This window comes from Pundamilia nyererei, unplaced genomic scaffold, assembly GCF_000239375.1.
Source record: "Pundamilia nyererei isolate P.nyererei 1_Seehausen unplaced genomic scaffold, PunNye1.0 scaffold00011, whole genome shotgun sequence".
Taxonomy (NCBI): domain Eukaryota; kingdom Metazoa; phylum Chordata; class Actinopteri; order Cichliformes; family Cichlidae; genus Pundamilia; species Pundamilia nyererei.
In genome coordinates this window covers 6764220-6778639 of record NW_005187412.1, presented here as the reverse complement: position 1 = coordinate 6778639, position 14420 = coordinate 6764220, and the positions used below count along the sequence as shown (strand labels likewise).

At 38.7% G+C, this 14420-nt stretch overlaps 1 protein-coding gene across 1 annotated transcript in view; it reads left to right on the top strand.

The window, feature by feature from the left end:
* Window positions 1-13389, top strand: part of galnt18b (UDP-N-acetyl-alpha-D-galactosamine:polypeptide N-acetylgalactosaminyltransferase 18b) — a 91642-nt gene extending 78253 nt beyond the window's left edge. The window contains exons 9-11 of the mRNA XM_005724346.1: window positions 3724-3819; window positions 6593-6757; window positions 12782-13389. Of these exons, the coding sequence (XP_005724403.1) occupies window positions 3724-3819; window positions 6593-6757; window positions 12782-12928 (408 nt within the window). The 3' untranslated portion in view covers window positions 12929-13389. The remainder of the gene's footprint in view (window positions 1-3723; window positions 3820-6592; window positions 6758-12781) is intronic.
* The last annotated feature ends 1031 nt before the right edge of the window (window positions 13390-14420 follow it).

Below are 14420 nucleotides of genomic sequence, written 5' to 3'. Positions count from 1 at the left end.
CCAACATGAAAATAATCACAGGAAAGAATTTAAACAGACATTATTAACACATTAGCATCTAAATACATAGGGCTGTTCGATATAACGATATATATATAGGATGACGATATAAAAACTTCTATCGTTTCCTAATACGCTATCGTTTGTTTCGTGGTGTTGTAAAAATAAACTGTTTACAGCAATATTTTTTCATCATTTTGATGGTCATTGTAGTGGCTATATTAATTTCTTAAAGTTCTCTCTTTTTCTCATATTTAATATAACCACACGGACAAGTGCCTGTTTTTACATGTTGTTGTTAGCAACAATGATGGTAAAACCATCGCGTGGCTCTGCTGTCCGCTTGTTTGTTTTCTGCTAAACTTTTCACAATAAAGCTCAAGATCCTGTTGAGACTTTTCAAATAAAACTGAATCACGTGAAAGAGTATGCAGAGAGTTTACGGATGAGAAGAAAAAAAAGAAAAAAGAAAAAGAGCTGTTAGGTGCTAAAAAATAAACCTTAGACTCAAACTTTGAAAGAAAATGTATAGTTTCATGCATCGGTTAAAACACTCGAATCCAGATAAAGGACGCTCAGCTGGAAAAACTTCACGCAAGTCGAGTTGCCCGAGAGTCACAGAATTTACAGAAAATATTACATTTTTGTGATTTATATCGTTGTCAGGACGATAAACGTCTTATATCGGGATATGAGATTTTTGTCATATCGCACAGCCCTATAAATACATATTAGCCGCCTATCTTAATTGTTTGCAGTGATTAAGGACCCTGGAATGTATTTCATACCTTCCTTGCTCATTAGTGACTTCTTGGCTTTAAATATATTATCTCCGCCTGCTGTTATGGAAACTTCTGCATGCGTGTCCATTTCACACTTTAGAGAAGCAAAGCATAAAATGGAAATGGTGGCCCGGTGTTTCTGTTACACGCTTTGCAGTGATATCGGGTTGGGTTGTAGGCTATTTTTTTAATTGTTGTCATGTTGCGGCATTAATTAACAGAAACAAGATGTTGCTCAATCATAAAACACATCTGTAGTGTTTTAAACCTCTGAGCATGGGTTCATGGTATTGACCAAAGTGGTAAGCTGATCCTTTTTATTTCGACAGCCAAAAATGTCCTCACATTTTCAATTCACGTGTTTCAGGTCTATTTATTTCTCCCTCATCTTGTCCTCTACAGCTTTGTATCTAATTCCTGTTCCTATCCAGCTTTGTATTTGCTGTGCACACATTAGAGCAGTCCAATCAAATCTGAAGGATTTCATTTTTAAATCTCTCTTGTAACAATACTCCACCCACATATTTTCTGAAACATGTTTCATGCATCATCTTTCAAAAGCTAAAGGTCCTGATGGTTCAATGTGACTGTTTTCCCATAGGTGTCGCTTACTGTTACATATTTATTGTTTTTATAGCTTTAGAATAGTTTAGACCTGTACTGTTGATGTGGCCATGTGCTGCCTGTGGATCTACTGATTATCAGAAAAAAGAAGACCACCCCGGAGCAACTGTGTTCTTCTGATCTCACATCTTTGCCTAATTCACTCCTTGCTCAAACCACTATCCCTGAGCTCCCTGCGGTGCACTTTGTATCTTGCAATCTTGCCGACCTTTGTCATGACGCACATGAATAATCCTCTGGGCCTCAAAATCTGAGTCATGTTCATGAAGCGTAACAGTTCTGATTTACATTTTTATAGAGTAAAAATTAGTTTAAGAGGATTCAGAACATGATTCATGTTTAGATCTTTCGACCCACTCACGTCCATTTTCCTCTGTATTTCCTGTAATTATGCTTTAAACCTCATATTCTGTGAGTTACAGTGAAGATGTATGATTGATGTTGGTATTAGATGGTTTCTGTGGGATGTAAACCTCTCTGGCCTCTTAATTAGTTACATCTTGCTTGTACTGGGTTGGATCACCTTTTGCCTTCAGAACTGCATTAATTATATGTGGCATAGATTCAAAAAGGTGCTGGAAACATTCCTCAGATGTACACTTGGTACTAAGGAGCCTGAATTTTGCCAAGAAATTTCCCACACACTATCAAACCAGCCTGAATCATTGATACGAGGCAGGTTGGATCCATGCTTTCGTGTTGTTCAGAACAAATTCTGACTGATCAAATGCTGACTGATCCAGCACAAATTGAGATTCATCAGACCAGGCAGTGTTTTTCCAACCTTCAATTGTTCAATTTTGGTTATATTCAAGTTATACAATCATGTTTCATGTTTTTAGCTTCCTGTTAACAGGTATAACCAATAAAGTGGCGAGTGTAATTCTTATTTGTCTTTCTGGGTTTTTAGCTCCAAACTTACACAGTTTTGTAGAAGTATTTTCAAAGGAAAAACAAGCACTGCATCAGGAAGTACTAACTGTCTCGGTAATAATTTCCTCCCCTATGGAAGAAGAAATAATGCAGTGCAGAGTTGAACAGAGCTTCCTCGCTCTGTTCGTGGACTGTTTTTGGCTTATTGATCAAACATGTAGTACTCTGACATGTCCATCTGCATCTAAAGGACAATGGTCACTCTTTTGAGGATGTCAGTGTTCACACTTCACACTTTGGTTTGAAAGAAGAGTGAAAGAAGCCATCTATGTCCACTGTGAGCGACCATCTTTGAACAGAGGCGGTGGCTTGCAACACCAACTCTCTGCTATCTACAATCCAGTTTTGAGATCCCTTCCCAGACACCTTAACGCCCACTCACATCCTGGACCATTTGACCTCAGGAAATCACATGATAGGGTGGGGCCAGGTTTCACAATGAGCTCACCCGAAACCTTGGCTGATTGTGACCTACACCCGTTTTCACACCTTGATTAGGTGATTAGGTAAAGGATCATTAGGGGGTCCTTTTGTCCCTCTCAGGGGGACACTCCCACAGGGTTTAAATCTGGGACTCTCCACCATTTGACCTTAGAACTGAAGAAGCTTCTCGGATGAGAGGTGAAACGTCTTCAAGCAACTTAAAGAAGTCCAGATGCTTTTCTTTCCAAGCTCCTTAGACTCTGACATGTAGTACTTTGGATTACAAAAGCATCATAATCAGTACATACTCCAGCATAATAAATAAAACTGACCATGCATGCAAAAGAGCACAGAAAATATCATTGTCTTGTAGCAGTGTCCTCCGTACACCATCGATTTTTCACACATTTGGAGTAACAAATTGAAGAACTAACAGGACTTCTCTCAGACAAAGAAAAGATACTTGCTGCAGCAAGCATTATAAAATGGTACCAGGATCAATCGACGGAGTAATAAAGTGACATGTAATTTACCACCTTAAATAATTGCCTTTTTTTGCTCAGTTAGTTAAACTCTTAAGGGTGGTCAAGAATTCTCCCTTTGAGTACAATTGTAATTCTGCAGGACAGCAAACTCTTTTTTTTCTCGCATGTTTCTTTTCAGTTTTCTTTGTAGCTACTTCAATAAATTAAAGGAGGTGAATAAATCAACCTGTACTAGAAAAGAGCGCATCGAGTTGTCTTTTAATTATGACAGGCTTGAATGGAAGCTCGGCACTTCGCTGCGTGAACCTTGTAGAAATTAGATACTACTGTTGATGGAAGCACATATTTCTAAAGGATATAAAGGTAACATAACAAACTTCATTTAGTTTATAGTGTTACCTGCTTGTGCCACATGTAAACACAGTCATAGTACTGACTTTAAAAACTAAATTTTGTTTCTTTGTGCATTTCCCCAGTTGAAAAATTCTCTGAAGACTGATCTGTGTCTGGACCAGGGGCCTGACAATGACAACATGCCCATCCTGTATCTCTGCCACGGGATGACACCACAGGTTAGTGCTCTCCTAAACATCCTCTCTGTCTCCGCTTCACTTCAGCATGGAGCAAATACTAAAACTGAATATAATACCTATATATCTTGGGTTGTCTTACCCAAACTTGTTTTATCTTATCAAAATAACCTTAGCAACAGTCCCCGGTGTTTTTAAATACATATTAAACTTGTCTCTAATCGCAATACACCTCAATTTAGCTGTGAACCTTCCTGAAGGAATTCAGCTCGGAATAAAATTCCACATTATCAACAAAACAAGTTGCAAAGACCATGTTTTTGATTACAATATTTTGTACCTTGATCTTTTTCTCCAGCTTTCTGTTTACACTCTGTCTTTTTGTTTTTAATCAGTTTTTATTTGCTGTTTGTCTGAACTGCTTATTCAGGATATATGTCAGCTCAAATAGGAGGGAGTTTGTGTCTTCAAATGTTAGTACAGCGTGATTATCATTTGCTTTCTCCAGTCTCTCCCAGCATATCGATTCCATTACATCTGAGCAGGTTGTTTTCAAACTGTTTAACCTTGCTGTGATGGTTGTAAACTTGTCTCATAGAGTGTGGTTTGATCTGACATTATCCCTCTCTATTTAAATGAAACTACTGGATGTGCTTCAGACTCAGTGTGGCCTGTGTTGATGTTTACACCACTGTACAATTTAAAACTCATCCCAGAGAAATCTTCGGTGATATATCTGTAAGCTTTAGGAATGTTAATAATTATTATTTCCATATTCTGCTTAAACAGCTCTTTTTTCAGGCCTAGATAACTTAAAACTTGTTAATTATAAATCTGTTTTGAGCTATAAATCCAGGCATATCAAACAAAGGTTTGGAGTAGCACCAGCATTTCTAATGAGATTAGGGATCTCTGCTGCAAGACAAATCTAGTCTGCTCTATTTTTATGTTTCAGTGTTACATCATCGGGAGGAATTAGTCCCTGGATTGCTTTTATATTGGTACAGATACAATGACTGTTGCAAATGCATGCTCTAGTCGGTCAGAATGAGTCATTTTAAGCGTCAGCTACTTTCTGCAGATGTTGCTTTTATAGGCTTTGTGTCCAAAGTGCTGTGGTAAAAGCAGTACATAAATGTGCTAAAAGAAACCTGCCAAGGTACACATGAAAGAAAGAGTAATACAAAGCTTACACTCCCACAGTAGAACATGTTGTCAGCAAACATACAGCCCTCCAGCTAGCTCGAGCAGTAATAAAACATACCGACTTAAGCACAGCAACAACAGAAGCCACTGCCACAAAGGCCTGGCAGCTTGCACATTTCCAAACGTGAGCAGCACTGATTTTTTTTTTTTTAAATCACTCTTATCAGATTTGTTTAATGCCTGGTGCAAAAGAAGCAGGAAGTAATTTGGGAATTAAGAGACAAATATGATTAGAGTAAAAGTAATACAATCTAACTCTGTGTTTTTAATAAAACTTTAATAAAAGAAAGTATTTTGAGTATCTTTGACTGATAATAGAGGGGATGATGTGGGTAATCTGTACCCCAGATCCACATAGTTCCTGTGTAATTGTCTGCTTCAAGCTCAGTTTAACTCTGGAACTCTGGTGATTTCACTACTCCGTTGATGTTTGCACCTCTTTAACATTTAAATTCTGCTACACAATTAACGTGTTCACCTTTGAGCTTTGTTTTTATCCCTTTGTTTTAAGCTTCCAGTATACATACCCGGATCCTTTACTTTTGTAAGTCTACTAGTAAACAATGTGAAAATACTAGAGTCACAGTTCTGCTCATGTAAAACCACAGCGTTGACAGCACAACGTGTAAAGCTGTACTCGCTCTGCATACAAAGGGGTCTAGTCAGACACTTGATACTGATCCATTGATGTGTAAGTAGCATTTTATTCTTTTTTATGGCTGGTCAAGGTGGAGGCGTGGAGCTAATTTTAACTGTTTTCTGGACTACACAGTTAGATACTGTGGCAGCCAATGTGGGTGTTGTGCCCCTCCACTGGGTCACTAGATAAATCTGGTGAGTTGATTAGCGGGAGAAGGAAAAAAAGAAAAAACAAAGCGACATTAATTTCTTTTTATTGCTTTAGGCGTCCAGCTGCATTTTCTTTTTTGTTAAAGGTCATATAGTTTTATCTTTTTGAAATATCTCTGGTAAAAAAAATGAGTGCTAACATAACATGTTTTTAGTTTTTTAAAAATGTAATTAATTAATCAAAGAGTTTCGAGTTTACTTATTTACCTTCCACCCCTGCATGATCGAGCACATTCAAATCATCGGTACACAGCATAGCACATTATGTTTGTTCAAGACGTCGTGTTTTTCACTCTGTGCTCTTCACCAAACCAAAGCAAGTTTTGTGTCAGTGAATACATAACTCGTTCCTTTGCTTCATTCTTGCAAATGATTTACAGCTTTGTCAGCTTAATATGAGCAAACATTTGCCCTTGGAAAAAAGCTGTTGGGAAGGTTTCCATCAGAGAAAGCACAATTATTTCTCTCCCCCCCCAATTCCTGAATTAACAATGAGCTTCTTTTGTTGCCTCGCCTGGTCTATCCTTTAGCCTGTGTTCAGTCAGGAAAGCAGTATAAATATCCATCTTTAATGCATGTAAATCAGCCTCACAGATCTCTCTTTCATACTGAAAGAAAACCCAAGAGCAAGCCTCATTTGCTGCATAGTTTAACACCTGTATAGCATATACAGCTGGAAAAGGGCCAACCACGCCAGTCTGAACATGTACAGTAAAGCAGCATGCAGTTTGCTTATAGCTGGGTTTTGTGTTTATTTCAGAATGTTTACTACACCAGTACTCAGCGGCTCCACATCGGGCTCCTCAGTCCCACCATTGATGACGATGACAACAAGTGCCTGGTGGATGTGAATAGCAGACCCCGCCTCATTGAGTGCAGCTATGCTGCAGAAAAGCGTATGAAACTCCACTGGCTCTTCACTCAGGTAAAAAAAAACCCACAGCACAGATCTTCAGAAAAAGCCTTAAATAGCTCTTCCAAACACTTCCTGGAAAACTCATTATCACATTATTACCATCCATCATTTTAGCACCAAATTTTCACTGAAAGTATAAATTGTGGCTGTTGTTCATTCATTTTGCAACACATAGCAGTGACAATTGTTCTGTGGTAAACACAGATACACGCAGATATTAAAATGTGTATGTGTATGAACATAAGAGGAAAAGAGGTTTCAGTAAATCCCCTCAAACAATAGAAAGTGCTTGAGAAGAAAGTCAAAGAAACTGTACTAAAAAAAAAAAACAGGAAAAAAAACCCAGAATCAATGAAGCTTAATCTCACCTTCCTTGTTGGTCAGGCCATCAGACTTTATTCACATCCATGGGATGTTTTTCTCGAGCCTGTGAAAGAAAGTTGTGTTTATAGTTTTGTAAAAATGGTGTCATAGCAGAAAAAGGGCATTCACACACTTAGTTTAGTTTAAGTGTTAATGGTGTCCTGGTTCTCTGAGTGCTGAATCATTCGTCTATATATGTAAGTTTGGGGTTTTCTATATTGTAGTATTTAAAGTTTTGACTCATCCGTTTTGGGGTTTGAATTCTTGTAGTGGTTTTATTTTGAAATCCCTGTCTTAGTTTTATTATTGCTGTATTGCTTTTCAGTTTTGGGATATTATTACCTTTTTTCTCAACGTTTTCTTTGTTCAGTGTTATTTTTCTTGTCTAAGTATTTAGTTGGGTCTTTTTGTTATTTCCCATTTTGTTTTCGTAGTTTGTGGTGTTAAAATTGAGGTTTTTTCTTCCTACTGTCACCAAGTAGCTGGCTCACATGGTATGATCTGATTGTTGGGGTTTTCTCTGTATTATTGTAGGGTGTTTACCTTACAACATAAATCACCTTAAGGCGGCTGCCGTTGTGATTTGGCGCTATATAAATAAAACTGAATTGAAAAATAATTAAGGGAGCACTTAAAATCTGACTTTCCATTTAAAGTACATAGACCTGTCTTCCCTTTGTCCTTTGTCATGTCATTTTCTAAGTCCAGTGTGTGTTCCTGTCTTGTGTCTGTGCTTGGATTGCTTTTCTCTTTGTGTTTTTTGGATGTGGTTCTCACTATAAAATGCTCGCTTCTCTGTCTCCTGCGTTATGCATCTTGGATCCCCTAAAATCTACAGTCCACACAGTCAACTGTTTGGTTTTAGACTTCAAGCATCAGTTTAAGTATTCAGGAAAATATTATAATCATGTAGGTGGCTAAGTTACAATTTAAGTTCTCTTCAGCTAATTTGGACACAAAGACTCACTGAAAATTAATGACTGTCTCACTCCATTAGTAGCTCAGTGGTATTTCAATAGAACTGGGGGGATTTTGATTTACTTTGTGCTTTCATTTGGCTCCACATATCCTCTGCTTTGCTGTCAGAGTGCAATCAGATTCATTTTTATGTATAAAATCCCAAAATAGTGCTTTTAAAGAGGCTTGCTGTAACAAGGACAGCACAGTTTTCACTCCAGTGCCTCTAGACCTGTGTCTGTTTGGTTTGGCATAACAGACACACGCTCAAGATCATATGTCACACATTCCCTTGTTGATCTTAACGTGGCAGTTTTAGTTAACTTTGTATAATTTAGTAAGTGGAATGAGGGCATATCAGCCAGGCTGGAGCATACGTCTCTGAAATGTGCCATCAATTATTGACACAGTTTTAGCTGCACAAGGAGTCAAACTTCAGCAGAAATAGATTGCCTTGATGCAGCTTCTCCAACTCTGAAAGAAGGAGTGCTCTGCAAATAAGAGGGGAAAAACTTTGATTTATCTTAATTCAAATGCTGCACTGTTCTGCACAAAACCTGGTTAGATAAAGATATTTTTAATCTCTTTCTAATGAAATGTGGAAAATTGCCTCACCTCCTTTACTCACTCTAAAAGCCTCTCATTAGCCACAGAGTGATTTCCATTGTCCTCAGTTTGAGAAATAAATGAATTGTTTGCTTTCATGTAGATTACTCACATGGTGGTAGATTAAAAACAAAACTTAAATCGTAGAGTTTGGTTTGGTTGTATAATTTGTGGGCGATGCATTTTTTTTAAATCACTGTTACAATTCAAGTATCAGCCGCCCTGTCTATGATATGTATCCACACATTTTAAGAAGGCGTACCAAGATTTCATGTAGACAAGTTGGCTGATTAAAACCCTGAGTTTCTACTTTTATCACCCAGTGTTACAGATTTACAGTGATTCTGGCTTTTATAATGGCCAAGTTCCAGCTCTGTGAATCATCGCCCAGGTCTTTGGTTTGTTCTGCAATTCCAATAAGTCTTGCATTGTGTTTATTGACGCCTGTTTTCCCAGTTTGCAAATCAATGGGACAATTGTTTTGCAGGCATGAATAAGAATAAATATGTCATCCCTCCATGCAAGAGCCATAACAATAGCTGCATCCCCAGATTAAGTTACAAATGCATTTATATAATTATCCAAAAAAGACATTTATAAAGGTATGAACATACCCTAAGTTTTATCATTATTTTATCTTATTTTTTAACACACTGTAAATCTGGAGTTTACATGTTTTAACTGGTACTTTTTGGCCCAAAGACATGCATGTTAGGTTAATTCAGTGGTTCCCAAACTTTTTTTGCTAGGCCCCCTTTGTTTTACAACAAAATCTTTTTATTTTTTATTCATACCACTTTTTTTAGCCTTAGCTAGTTTGATAAAAACTAAAACTCCAGCTGGAGATAATGGGCTTATGAAGGTCATTATCAACTTTCTCTGTTAAACCCAGTTTAGTGCTTCAAGCTCTGAGTTTCACATGTCGTTTGATGTTTCCATCCATCCATTCGCTTCCGCTTATCCTTTTCAGGGTCGCGGGGGGCGATCCCAGCTTTCATAGGACGAGAGGCAGGGTACACCCTGGACAGGTCGCCAGTCTGTCGCAGGGCCAACACACAGGGACAGACAACCATTCGCACTCACATTCATTCGAACATTCACACCAATTTGGATTATCCAATTAACCTATCCCCACAAGCTGCATGTCTTTGGACGGTAGGAGGAAGCCGGAGTACCCGGAGGGAACCCACGCAAACACGGGGAGAACATGCAAACTCCACACAGAAAGACCCTGGCCTGGTGTTGGAATTGAACTCAGGACCTTCTTGCTGTGCGGCAACAGTGCTAACCACCGTGCCACCGTGCTGGCATTTGATGTTTCATCAGCAAAACAAATGATAAAAAAGATGCTGATGATAAAGTGGTCATTAAAAAAATAGTAAAATGCAATACTTACAAATAGGATAATGCTGCAGAAAATCATTGATCTTGTTAATATTACACCGAGCAGTATAATAAGCATTTTATTTCAAGTTTTATTATTTTATCACTCGCTGAGCACTGAGTGTGCTCTCAGTACTGCACATTAGAGCTCTGAAACTCTAATCTGGACACATTTGAAGAGGAAAGAGACACAAGGAAGACATTGTGGACATATTGGCAGATCATTCTAATCTTTTGTTGTGTGTTCTCTGTTAAGAGACTTAAAACCAGATTAGAATGAAATATAACATCACTTATGATATCTGCATCGCCATTCCCACGACATTGATATGCACATTTTGCGCTTCATTCAGTGGTTTTAGTAGCCGTAGTGTTGGGAGGATAGTAGAATGCTCCCAAACAGGTTATGTGTTCAGCATTAGTTACCATGGTGATTCAGCCAGGTAAAAAGAGAGACATTTTTTGTGGCATAGCTTCCTAAGCAACCTCGCTTCATAATACACCCCTCAGCTCTTCTGCATAATTTATGGTGTCCATTTGTAAATGGATTTCCATATAGTTAGCTAAGAGAGAGGTATTTTCCTGCACATTCCTGAATGTGGATGATGCTGTCTATTGTTGAATTTTGATTGGTTGACAAGTGGGTCGGAATAGGAAGCATGACTAAAAAAAAATATATCAAAAATCAAAAAATACAGCATGACAAATGCAGACAGTGGTAGTCACTGTGCAAACCTTTCAGTGCTTTTTATATTTTATTTCACTTCAGCTTCTTATATGTTCTAACTTCGCTCTTCTCTAAGGCTGCCTGATGGACCAGAAACAGCAAAAGCAAGAATAGGCGACAGACCAATTGTGTCACATACTTTGTGCATGATTGACAACATCTCTGCAAGTAGATGGGCCGTCCACAGACTGCCTGTGGACTGGAAGCATGTTGTACTTCAGCCTTACAGATGTACAACCTGACACAGGAGGACGGGCTTTAATCCCAGCTTTCATTTCAAAAATCAGAGAAGGTTCAACATTTATAAACAAACCTCAAATAGTGTGATGTTCAGAATGACACAAACGTAACCTGAAAAAATAAAAATAAATGAAAAGGGAAAAGTGTTTTGGGGGGTTATATTGCTACTGCACACCCCCTCAATGCAGTCAGCCCACGGGAAATACCAAATTATTTGTTGCAATATTCTTCTACATCGTATCACAGCTACAGCTGTCGCTATATCTGCTTATGGAGAAGACATGTGTGCCCCTCTGGTACCCTTCACCTCATGCAATAGCTGTGCCTCGTGTTTAATGCCCCCCCTCCTGTGGAAAAAATCCTCCTCTTCTTGGTTAAGGAAACCTGACAGTTTGAAGGTGTCTGCTCTAAATAGAGCAGCCATTGTTCTCTATATTTGAAGTCTAAGCTTATTAGACATTAACTGTTATGTAAGCAGTGAGAATTTAGGATACTGTGGGTAAGTTAGTGCAATGGCTGGTTACACTAAAACAAAGCCACCTTATTAAATAATAGCAATAATCATATCTCGGTGTAGGTCCTGTTTACTGGGGTTCGAGCACCCTGATGATGAGCACAGGGCTGAAACTGTGGAAGTAATAGAGCTCATTTTCCATTTTTTGCTTCTGTAGTCAGATTTCATTATGAGATTTGACCTTGCAAATCATATCTTAACAGTATCTTAAATGAATAGCAGGCTGTTGTCATATAAAATATTCTGTTTCTATATCAGGAATGGGGATCTGTGCCTATACAGCTCCAATCCTTTAGGTTATTTCCTTCATTGTGCCACACAGTGCCCCATCGGGTGGTGCATGTCTTAATGGTCTTTAAATGTCCACTTCCAGAGTTACTGCAAATCTGCTATCTGTAAAAATGTCTCTTGGACTTCACACATGGGCCAAAACTCGTGAAGACATTGAAAGAATAATTTAGCACCAGGTCTGTACAGGCTGTCCAATCCTTGGGTCTTTTTCCTCCCACATCCCTTTGCATTCCTCTCATAGCACTGAAAAGAGCTCTCCCCACACAGCCCTCTCCACACTGTATTGACTGTTGAAGGCCTCCTCTTCAGTCACTTGCCCTTTGTCAGCCCTGACACTGTAATGAGAAAATCCTGCCTCATTTCATGAAGACATGCTTCAATATTTTTACTGAGCTGATGGTCTCATTCTGTTCAGACTCTGGCAGCAGATGTCATATTAAAGTTTATAAATTGCTGGACCTTAGTTTTTGCTCTTCCTCCATATGTCCCATCCTCCAATAAATCAAAGACTTCTTGTCTATTAAATGAAGGTTTTTTTTAAACAATATTGTAATAGCTCTGAAACCTAATATGAGGTGTTTGTGTCCTTCATGCCCTGGTTTCAATTCTCTTCCTGTTTGTCTGGGATGTCTGTTGTTGTGTTTGTGTCTCGTTTTCCTCTTTTGAGTCAAGCCTTTTTTATCCAGAGCCTTGCTAGGAAAAAAGCTAATGACAAAGCTGGTAATCACGTTGCTGTTTTTGCCCTTAACCATGTTGATGCTATCTGGTGGCCCAGTGAGGATGGTGTGAATCAGCCAAAAAAAAAACCCAGCTTAGGGCTCCTCAGTAGCTTACATCTATAACCATTCACAGCAGTGTGGGTTTATAAAGAGGCAGGTTATATTGTGCACACATTTTTTTGTCTCTTCTGGATTCTGGCACAATTTTAACCAGCCTGCTTTTATCTTTTCAGGGAGGATCCATTCAAAACAGGAAATCAAAGAGATGCCTAGAGCTTGTAGCAAGCAGTGACAATGAGTTTGGCTACCAACTGGCTCTGCAGAAATGCACTGGACAGAAATGGTTCATCACAAATGTGCTGTTTAGCAGCTCCCTATGACTGACTGCCGAAGGAAACACTGGAGTCAATAGCAACTGGACTGAATGAAGTCGTCTCTTTTGTGTGCATTTGTGTATGCAAGTGTGAGTCTCTGTGTGTGAAAGTCTGGGAAGCGGGAGCACTCATTTTGAGAGCCACGATGTCTTCTAAAGAGCTGGTCGACATCACATCATAAATGTTAAACATTTTTTTTTGCCTAAAGGAACAGCCATAGTTGGCAGATATTTTTCAGATCTGGCAATGTAGTATATTTAGTATATTTTGTGGTAAATACAGTACAGTCAGATTTTCGTTGACTTCAAATATGTAATGGGTACTTGTTAATATTTGCTACTGTGTAGCAAGCTTTCAGAATCTGTCCCTGCTGTAATTATTTTTTATTTTAGTGTCTCGGGTTTGTAGGTTTATTATGCGATTGAGCTGTACAGTTGTGAAAAACATTGGAATAAATCTGAAATTGATATTTTCTAAATGTAAATATTTTTGAATATTTGTAATATATAACGTTGAAATAAGGCCTAATAATTATAGAGTGCAGTGCCTTTTTTTTCGAGGTCAGTATTTGAAATAACAGGTCAATCTAGCAGTAATTATCAGCTGAAAGGATTCAAGCTGGGATAGGCTCCAGCGCCCCCGCGACCCTGAAAAGGATAAGCGGAAGAGAATGGATGGATGGATGGATGGATGGATGGATGGATGGATGGATGGATGGATGGATGGATGGATGGATGGAGGATTCAAGCTTACAATCAAATCAACAAACACATTTCACACAGGGCCTTGGGTGACCCCAGAGGGTAGGGTGGGGTGTGCCCCTCGAGGCCCTGGGACGTGCCCACACACACTCACACTACAAGAAGACTGTTGATTTATGTATCTGTATATTTTTTGATTTATGTGTTCCAGTAGCTGTGTGTTTGGCTTTTCTTACAGCGACACCAGTCGGCGATACACTGTGCACTTCTATTTGTGCTTTATCATTTTATTATATCTCCCCCATCCCCCCCCCTGCTTCTTTTTTTCCCTGCCTGTCCTGCCTTAGACATCGACATACAACATATAGTGTAATAAGTGAAATAACACAAATAGAAATGATTAAATAAGGAGATAAAAGATTCACATGAACAACAGGAGCCTGTAGAGATTTTATATAGCTGTTCTTGCTGAAGCAAAGTGTGTTTGGAACCAAAATGCATTTAGATCACAATTCTGATTGCAAAAGCTGGCAGACAGGACAGGATTTTAAAAATCAAAAAAGACTGTATACACACTGTGCTACAAAGCTCAACACACCCAGGATAACTTTCCATTATTGGCTTCAATTGCTCTAACTTGTCAGTCAGGCTAAGCAGTTACACAAAGGCGGTTGTCAGCTTGATAATTTAACCCAGAGTTTTTCAATCTAGCTACAAGTGCACTCACGTGGAAGGGGTTAGCGTTGGCATCATCTGACTTATTACAAAAACGGTCCACAGGCAGAGGTGTGATTGAT